The sequence below is a fragment of the Melospiza melodia genome, chromosome 2, assembly GCF_035770615.1.
Source record: "Melospiza melodia melodia isolate bMelMel2 chromosome 2, bMelMel2.pri, whole genome shotgun sequence".
Taxonomy (NCBI): domain Eukaryota; kingdom Metazoa; phylum Chordata; class Aves; order Passeriformes; family Passerellidae; genus Melospiza; species Melospiza melodia.
In genome coordinates, this window is record NC_086195.1 from 102,391,599 (window position 1) to 102,401,724 (window position 10,126).

A 10,126-nucleotide genomic window follows, 5' to 3' on the forward strand; every position below is an offset into this window, starting at 1 on the left:
CTCTCATTACACCTACAGCCAAGAGGATAATAATACATTCAAACAGGGCAATAATACATTCAAACAGGGCAAACAGGAAAAAGAAACATTTTTCCCCCAGTTTATCACCTCTCTACCTTTGTTTTCAATTCATCCAAGGCAATGTGTCTTCATGTGCTCAAATAGAGTGCAAAGGCTTATAAGAGGGAAGGTAAAAAATAAACGGGGTGGGCTCACAATGAACAGGAAGGTCACATACCTTCAAAATGTGGTTTAAGAAAGGCAGTACAATTTTATGGAAGCAGAGACACGCTTTTACTTGGCCTAAGTGTGCAGAAGCTAAATATAAAAACCACTAATGCACAGACGTAGTCCAGCCATTTGTGCACTCCTCCTGTGGAGCTTTCTACAAAATAGCTTTTTGCAAGTGTGCTGGTGTGTTTGAACTGTATGGAAAAAAAAAAAGTCAAGTAACGAAGACAACAGTCAGGGCTAGGACATTCCTTCATTATTCCCTCCTCTGAATTTGTTGACTGTGCAAGACACCACCCCCCTCCTTCCTTCCTTCTGCTCTGTTCTAAGCAAATGTTGAAAAAAATAAAATGTTTACTTGTCTCCTAAATACAGCTAAGGAAAAAATCACTTGAATGTAATTTCCTGCAAAATTTCATTTATCTCACATGTCCTCTGCCTCTTCCTGGTTCAATACAACATTTTGTCTAGCTTTCAGTAATTGATACAAAGAGTCCTTGCAGCCTGCAGTTACCCATTAACTCCTTGGTAGCTCATCACAGAGAAAGACTGCATATGTCTGATCTTCATCCTAATTTAATAAGGAAAGAAATTTAGTCACTGTTGAGTCCTGAACTTTACTCATTGCAGTATCTGCTAGACAAACTTCCATGCAGTAGGCTTAAAACAAAACACAGACAAGCTTTGTTGTTATTACCTACATGTTTAATCACTGTCTGTGGACTTACAAAAATATTCATGTTATACAATTTTTATTAATCAACAATTAGAATAAGGAACACATAAGGACTCCTGATTTTCTTTGAAAAGATCTGGTTTCTGCACATATAGACAAACAAATCACCAGCTTGTTTGGACGTATTAGTATTGCTACCCTTAAAACTCAAGTTTTTTGTTTGGTTTCCTTTTAACAAAATACTTAATTCTTCCATTACTCAGTAGAGGAACTCCTGCTGATAGTGATCAGGACACATTTCAAAGGTTTGAGTACACAGCCAACTTTAAATCGTAACTCCTCTGAAAATTCTCAAGACAGTAAACTAGTATAGTATACATGTCCAAGCATCTTCCAGCCAGAATTACAACATGCTGGAATTCAGGGACATTTAAAAAAATATTCATCAATACTTCTAGAATATCTGACTTGACAAAATAAAAGTCTTTACAAAGGCTGACAACTTTCTCCCCTCACTGATGGAGCAAGCAAAACTGCTAATTGGGTGTTTCCTCATTACCTTCCAACATCTACTGAATTGTTAAGACATGATTAATTAAATCTTTTTTTCCATGCAGCTCCAATGAAGGCACAAATATTTCCAGCTATATGAAGAATTTATGTGCATTAGAACACAGAGGAAGTTATTTGTAAGGCTCCAGCTTTACTAAAAAAAGACAACCTTATTTTTTTCTGGAACTCTTGCATTGATGTAAAACAATTAATTCACTAGGCCAAAGCATGACAATGTTTTCCAGTTATAGCAGCCTTACACTCCAACTTCTGCAAAGTAAAAAACAACAACAAAAGAAATCAGCTGCTCACATCACTTTTCCATACACATTTGTTTGCTCTATCCTTCAGCCCTGAGCCTTACAGAGAGACAAGGGAAGAGGCAAAGGGGAAGTGTGTTCCCAAGAGCATTTTGTGACACTGTACCAGGACCCCAGAAATGAGCGATCTGCACTCCCTAGCCACAAAGCAGACACCTCAGACTTCAACCAGCATAAACAAAGTATTATCCAGATCCATGGACATGGCCAAAAACTTTTGTCAAAGCCAACACTGTTTCACTTATCTGGGCTTCTAATAAATTCCAAGTACTGTTTATATGCATCATGCACAATGCCTAAAATAGGGGCATTCCTGAAAGGATTGTAGCAAATGCAGCACACACAATGTGCTGCACTTTATTTTCATAGCACAAAAAGGCAGGCATAACCTGTCTCAATGACTTTCATCCAGCTCTTAAAAATGTTAATTTAGAAAACAGATTTGACTTAGAAAGTAAATGTAGAGTAGATGTTCACATTTTAAGTGGGCCTGAAATAATTTGAGGAGCTGTCCCAGCAAAGCTGGGGAGTCCCTGCCAGCCTGAAGTTGAAGCAGAAACTTCAATCTGCATATCAGTGTGAATTAGCTCTCTCTAGATTTACTTGTTCTAGTATACCACCAACACACCTGGAGATGCAACAGTATTGCTTTCATCACATCCCACAATATTTGCAGTGTGTTTTGTTTTCTGGAATATTCAAGGAAAAAAAATTAAGGGGCGAGCATGCAAGCGCATTGGATTAATCACTCCCCTTTAGAAATGCCCCCATTTTCAACATCAAAGTCAAAGTTTTGTTGGTCAGGACACCTTCTTAGGGCAACATGCAGAACACAGTCCAGTGGCTGCTTGTTACAGTGCAACACCCAGAGAAATCTTTTAGTGTGGTCCTTTCTCTGATGTGCTTGGCTATCTCTCCAGACAGAATTTTCAGGTTTTCTCTTGACTTTTCTAGTTCAGAGGTTGAAGTGAGGTAACTAAATCAGTATTTTAATTTCATTAGAAAGAAGACTTTAGACCAAAACATCAAGGAGAATGCCACAGATTAACAACGGATTAAATGAAAAAAAACCCAAAACCCATTAAAATACTTTTGAGTTAATTTTCCTTTCTACCTTTAAGTAAAATTAGCCTCTAGGCTTCATTTCAGAGAAGTTTGAAATGAAAAAGTCTCTGAAAAAACTTAATGTATTAATTCAGTCATTATAAGCCCAGGTGGTGGGAAATAAATATTTGAAATCAACAAGCTGTTAGGACAAGTACAGTCTCCAGTTAAAAAGACTGGAAGCCAGATCTGCAAACCCAACAATGCTGTTCTTCAAGAGTAGCTGAATGCCTGTAACTTTATACTCTCCTTATATGTGATAATACTGTTGAGTCCAAGTCCATCCTAATTTTACAGATAAAAACATTAATGTGGGATTTATACTTCTGTCAGTATCTTCCCAGTCAACATTTTCAGATGTCTTTATGCACCACAGAATTTAGTGTGTAGTTTATTATGTGGGTATTAGGAAGTCTACAGAGATGCTTCTCCTTGCACATCCTGATCTTTTGTCTACCAGGATGAGCAAAGCTGGACACGTTCTCACAAACACTGCAGAGTTGACTTCAAGTAATCAAAAGCGCAGAAATCTTCACAGCAATGCAAGGATGATGCTGACCAAGTCCTGTCAAGAAGACAAGGATACATACCTTGCTGAACAATGGCACTTTATTCCCTATGCAGAATGGAAAGTTTACTTGATCTTCCTCCAACATGTCACTGGAAATAAAAGTTCCCTTCAAACTGTTTCAAGAACAGATGCCATTTCCTTGAACTGTCTGACGAAGTTCTAAAAAGCAAGAATTGGGACAAATTTCAGTTGCTTGAAGAAAAGCTCAAACTGCAGTTCGAACTAGTGTGTTAGACAAAAAAATACTGTCCATATTTCTCACTTTCAATGTACAGCTTGAAAATATCTGCTTTCCTTTCTGTGTGCTGGCTGGCATTTGAGCACATTAACTATGAAACCTAAAAAGGTGATGCCTTATTAGCATGGCATTAATAGGAAAAGGTGCTACAAAAGAAAAAAAATAAAAAGTAGCTCTCATGCCATAAAAATAAAAAAAAAAACCCTTTCTCACATGAATGTTTCTACTCCCATCTGAAATAAACCAGACTTCTCAAATGTAGCATTCATTTCCTGAAGTAGCCAAAGAACAAATTATCAAACAGGCTTCAACCAGAATAAATACAACATTTTACAACACCCAAGAATTCAGAATATCCTCAAATTTCTGCTAATCAAATTCCAAGGATCTATTTAAGTTGGTATGATATTCTAGGTGATGTATTGACCCTTTAAACAGGAATGACAATACAAGGGCCATGGTTATGCAAAACTAAAGTTACATACATTCATAGATGGAGACACAGCAACTAAGAGTCAGTCATGATAAAGCAGACTGTTCTCCATTCCTAATCATTAACAATTGTTAGGCTTAAGCCAAGTTTTAGATTTTGAGGCTGGGGAACAGTTCCGTAGATCAAAAACATTCTATGAACTCTTAATATGGCAGAAGGAGAGCTGGCAAGCTCTAAAAGATTTTATGTCTTTGTTTGTTAGTTTATTTGTAGGAGAAATGATCAATTACTGCTCAATTGACATTTTCAGTTAAGTGAGGTAGAACTAAATACTATGAAGTAAGTATTCTGTGTTTTAAACAGTTATTTAATGCTTCCTGTTTGCATGACTGTACAAGTAAACAAGCAGCACAAACAGATGCACCAGGGTACACAGCTGACCCTCCCAACAATGGCACTGCTGTTTTCAGGACACTGAACATTCAAGTAACACTCAGAACAGACCTTGAACTGTGGGATCGTCATTTCAAAAGATTTGTCTGTTATTTGTCCTGAAGGGTCTGCCACTGTTAGTGTCACTGTGACATAGGGGTACTTCAGAGACCTGCAGGTGTCAGAGCTCATCGCAACTCCCAGCTTCCATTTCATATCTACAAACTACAAAGATGAAAATCGTTGGAAACAGTGTCACAGACAGAGATCTACCATTGCTATTCACAGACAATACAGGACATCTAGAGATCTTATCCAAATGGAAAACAAACATAAATATTCAGGTTTTATTATGACGACAAATCATCTGCCCTTCCCTTTAATGGTGAATAAATAAGTAATTTAATAAGTTATTTCACTTTATCTGTTCTCCTTATTCAAGTACAATCAACAGGCAAGTACACTCTTCTTAAAATTCTAGTAAGAGGAGCTTAAGCCACAGAGTTCACCCAGCTTGTATACCAGGCAATCAGATTTTTGACGGTTTTTTTTCGAAGTTTCAAAATCAGAAACTTCTAAGTCTAAACCAAGTAATTCAGAATAGCAATAACAGAGAAAAATTATGGCATTTAATAACTACGTTTTAGATAAATCAAAGTACATAACAGATACATTTCAGACAAGCAAGTTGTAATTTTTAGCCTTTTGTGAAGAAAAGCCTTTAGAAGTTTATATCAAGCCTCAGAAAAAGATTCTCCTTTCCTAAGTCTATACTCATTTAAACTGCTGTCAGAAAAAAAAAATCTTAAAATGTAAACAAATTGCTACTTTTTCTAGTAAAAAGGGGATGCTGGAAATTGACATAAAGTACCTTTAAAAATAATATTTAAATTTAAGGGAGACAAAAAATGAGCAGTCAAGTGGTGGTGTTAACAACTTTAAAGAACAATTTACACTTAAAACAGATTTACATAATGAGCTAATAGAATAGTCTGCCAGACTGACTGCCATTCATCTTCCCTAAGAGTAGTACAAAACATGAATTTTTAAAAAGGCAGAAAATGTGACTTTATAATCCAAACAATGATATCAGAAAACTGTTCAGCGCGCAGACAACCTTTATTGTATATGCTGCTTTAACTGAGTAGGTATTTGGCAACACGTAACTGTGCACACAGGTAGGAAAGCTTTCAGCAGCCATCTACCTCTGCCTGCCTGACAACACAACACAACACACACAGTGAGACACTGACATGTCTGAAACGTTCACCATCAGCTCTGCTGCTCTTTGTCCTTTAGTTACCTGCCCCACTGTGGCCGTAGTTGTTGCATCTTCTGACACAGCGATGGCTTTGCCCTGCTCGTTCCACACGTGCCGAATAACCTGAACCGCGTGTTTTGGCAGAGTGCTGACGCCACTGCCCAAGGAGGTGACGAGTTCCTCTGTAGAGAGGTTGTTCCTGGCTGCTGTGCTGTAACAGATACATCCAGAGACCTCTGCATCAATTTCATTCTCCACCACCGTAATACAATTCCTCATTTCACCCCAACGAGACAGCTTTTATTTCTACCTTATGTGTACTTTAAAACAATTCAGCAGCCCATGATTACTTTTTTTCCAGAACCTTATTGATCTTCTATATCCATGTGCAGAAAACAACAAGACCTTAATATGCCTTAATAAGCAGAGGCCTAGCCTTGCTGGGCTTGCACAACATCCAACATCAAACCAAAAATAATCACCGCCTCCAAGTGCTGCACCAACTGGAAGGCTGAAGTCAGTGAGGGCTGTGTGTGTAGAGAGTTAATCAGTATCGTTATTTTAGAAACAACTCAATTTAATTAAACACGCAGGTGGAATTGAAGCGCCACCAAAAGTAAGGACTTCAAGGTCACAGTATAATGGATACACTAAAGGGAGTCAAATGATGCCACGAACCCTTCAACTGAAAAGGCAGCCAGTCTAAAGGAAAACTGCCTCTTGATTTCCTCTACAGAAACAAGTACACAAAAAATCCTTCTCTGTGTTTGCTCATGCAGGTTCACTCCTCCTAAAGAAGCATCAATACAAGAGAAAGTGAGTTAGTCCTCCAAGTAGCATGGTTGAATATAACTTCAGATATTCTATTTTACAGATGGAAAAGTAGTATATTAAATTTCTACTGATATTTTCCTGATCTGTATTAATGTTACATAAAACATTTAGATACTATATATTTAAAGGACAAGCAAGATCTTGAAAACTTTATCTTTCTAAAAATAGAAACATTTATCAACTAAAAATACTCCCTAAAAACTTAACTCATGGCAGAATGCAATATTTTAAGCTCTGTATCCTTCAAAAAAGCACCAATGCCGATTTCTGATCTCCAAGAAACAAGAAGTTTTTAAAATACACTTTTTCCAGGATGAGCAAAAGCCCATCTGACTTTTGGCTTTTTCCAGGATTGTCAAAAGCCCAGCTGACTTAGCTTTAAAAGTGAGCTTAACTTCCTCTATCTTGCCACTTAGGTCTAGAGCTTGCAGATGGCATCTCAGAACCATTTCCTCTTTTTATTTTTAATTACAAAACGTGATACTATATATTAAGTAACTACACTTTTTAATAATCAGACTAAGCCCAGGTGCTCTTTTCTGTGTACTGAGACTTACAAACTTTTACCTTTTTCCCAAATCAGTTCATTTTATACTGACATTTGATATAATTTTCTCTACCACCATTAAGTTGTGATGGAAGGGAAAGACATGGTGAAAAGTAAATTATTTTGTGCTTACCTAAATAGAAATGAAAGAGTGTTAGCTACTTTTGCCAGGTCACCAATATTAATGTCAACCCCCGATGTTTGAATTCTCTAAAAACAGAATGTTCAAATAATTACAAATAATAAATAATGCATTAGTAAAAGCATCTTTGTATATACAAACACACAAGAAACCCCACATCAACTTGGGAATTCCCAAGGGCTGGTGTGCCAACTTACCTGACACAATTCAGCTGTATTTATACCTGGGATCTTATGGTTCAGATGCTGAATTATTTGTTCACACTGTGAAAAAAACATGTTTGAAGACATAATTTATACAAAAATGGACAAAAAGAGTGTATAGTGCAGAGTAAAGACTGAAGTAATTGAAATAACTGATTTTAAAATTCCATCAAAGCCAAGGAAAGAAAACGAAACAAACCAAGACTTTAGTTTCTACCTCACTATTGCTAATTAACACACCATACTGCTAATTAACACACCAGTTTCATATTAACTGTTCAAGTGCACACTACAGTAAACAAGCTAAATGTTTTTTTAGACGAATTACCTTGGTATAGCATTTAAATGACAGACAAAAATAGATGTTTAGAAGTCTTCTGTGATAAACATAAATTTAAATCAAACCCATTGCTCTTAGCAGGACAGATCTGTTTCATGAGTCAATTCAAGGTTCCCTCTGCATCACACAAAACCTAAAACAGCTTAAATAAAAAGGCTTCCTGGAGTGCTAGAAGCCCTTCCCCATCCCATTTATCGCCCTACTTACCAGCTCTGCAAAAAAGTCTTGAGGTATTAAACGAATCTTATCTGCTGCACCACCACCATCTGAAAAACAGCAGCGATCAGAAGCAAATACATAAATAAAATGTTACAGTAATAAATCCAATCTTTCCCTGAAGAATGCCTAGGCCACCACGCACGCGTTCCCGTCACTGAACTCAGTCAATTTTAACTTACATGTCCCCAGAGAAAGCCGCGGCTGCCCTCGCCCCCCACTCCCCTCCCCGGCTCCCGCCGCCCTCACCCAGCGCCACCAGCGCCCTCGCGAGCGCTCCCGCGGAGCCGCCGGCCATGGCGCCGCGCGCCCGCCGAGCCCCGGCTTCCGCACACGGCGCTCGCCGCGCTGATTGGCTCCCAGCGTCCCCAGAGCGAGGCGGCGGCAGCGGCGCCGCGCTGATTGGCTGCGGCGCGGGGAGCACGCGCTCCTCCCGCCGCGCTGCTGCCGCTCCCGCCCTCACGGAGCGGCCGCGGGAGGGTGGGGAAGGGCAGCACCCCCCCCCGAGAGCCGGGCACGCTCGGCTGGCGCTACACGGTGTGCGCTGAGAGTGGTTTGCTGACAGGGTTTTCTTGGTGCTCGTTGTCAAAGGCGCAGGCACGCAAATCACAGAACCATAGCATGTTAACCGGTTGGAAGCGGCCCTAGAGATCATTCAGCCCAAATCCCCTGCCATAGGTAGGGACACCTCCCACTAGACCAGGTTATCCCATCCAACCTGATCTCCAGCATGTCACGGATGGGACATCCACAACCTCTCCGGGCAAATATTCCAGTGCCTCATCTCCTTCGCAGTAAAGAATTTCTTCCTAATACCTAACCTAAATTTCCCCACTTTCAGTTTGTACCTATGCATTCCCCCTCGCCCTGTCACTACATTTCCTGACGAAGAGTCCCTCTCCGTCCCATGTATGTCCCCTTCAGACACTGGAAGGTTGCCATGAGATTTCCACGCCACCTTTTGCTCTCCGGGCCGAACAGCTCCAGCTTCGTCAGCCTGTGCTGGCAGGGGAGCTGATGCCTGTTCCATACAGGGTGTGTGTTCCACATGGGGTCACTTGGTACCGAATGACCATGCTTTGTACAGGTGGACTCTGCAATCAGCCCATATGCCTTCAAATAAACTGTGTGGTTTGGGGGTGACTTGTGTAGGTAAACTATGTATAGGTAAACTTGTGTAGGTAAACTTCAGCTTTATGGGGAAATAACCACCTTTTGTAAAATTACAAACAGTACTATGTTAAATAAGCGTTTCATACTGATGTTAATGAAGTTTGGACTGTGGCTGGAATACTAAGGCAACACTAACCCTTCAGCAGTTTCCCTTATAAAAATAATACTTTTACACTTCTCTAGTATCAGTTTTACATTTGCTTTTAGCCTTTTTAATATATATAGAAAGAATAATGTTATAATCTCAGTAGATCAATTCTGAGGCTGTGACAGTAGTAAACCATAACTCGTCCCACAGTAGTGCTGACTAAGCTCTATGCATTTTCAGTAAGTGTTAATGAAAGAATTGATGCCTATATAACTTAGATCAAAGTTACAAAGTGCTTATATAGCTTGAGTTATGAGATATCAATATAACATAAACCATGACGTTTTGTATATCCATATAACTTGATATATCTATATGACCTGATATATCTATATAACCTAAATAATGACTTTTTATATGCCTATATAATCTGAATTATAGCTTTTTTAAAATAATGTAATGCTAGTATATGGTCAACTAGTTGCTTGATGCTGAATAGACAAGAAAAAGAAGAAAAAGCTCACCACGTGAGTAGCTTTAGAGATTGGTAAGTATAGCATTAATGAAAAATTGGCTACTACAAAGCCAATTAGCCACAAAAAAAAGAATTTAGACCAGTTCAGACTAGACAGACCAAGGTACACCATAACTGTGCATGCTCCAAAGACAAAGCTGAAAAGTTCAGATGTGAAGAAGACCTTGGAAGCCTTCATCAAAGCAAAGACCCCTGACGACCCTCAAACTGGGGAGACGCAAGCACAGTGC

The 10,126-nt window shown here is 39.1% G+C and overlaps 1 protein-coding gene across 1 annotated transcript; it reads right to left on the reverse strand.

Moving 5' to 3' along the window:
- Positions 1-914: 914 nt before the first annotated feature.
- Positions 915-8,407, reverse strand: COMMD6 (COMM domain containing 6). The gene is made up of 7 exons (XM_063149444.1): positions 8,350-8,407; positions 8,092-8,150; positions 7,539-7,604; positions 7,333-7,409; positions 5,861-6,029; positions 4,630-4,782; positions 915-3,613 (listed from the first exon to the last, which is right to left on the reverse strand). Exons 1-7 carry the CDS (start codon positions 8,396-8,398, stop codon positions 3,563-3,565), a joined length of 624 nt encoding a protein of 207 aa, XP_063005514.1. The 5' UTR covers positions 8,399-8,407; the 3' UTR covers positions 915-3,562.
- Positions 8,408-10,126: the final 1,719 nt, after the last annotated feature.

Bases quoted from the DNA above. Each gene is read 5' to 3' on its own strand.
- COMMD6 (XM_063149444.1), bottom strand. From the start codon at position 8,398: ATGGCCGGCGGCTCCGCGGGAGCGCTCGCGAGGGCGCTGGTGGCGCTG. The intron at 8,151-8,349 runs GTGAGGGCGGCG...GCTGTTTTTCAG, and splicing joins GAGGGCGCTGGTGGCGCTGG to ATGGTGGTGGTGCAGCAGAT. The intron at 7,410-7,538 runs GTAAGTTGGCAC...TTCTGTTTTTAG, and splicing joins ATACAGCTGAATTGTGTCAG to AGAATTCAAACATCGGGGGT.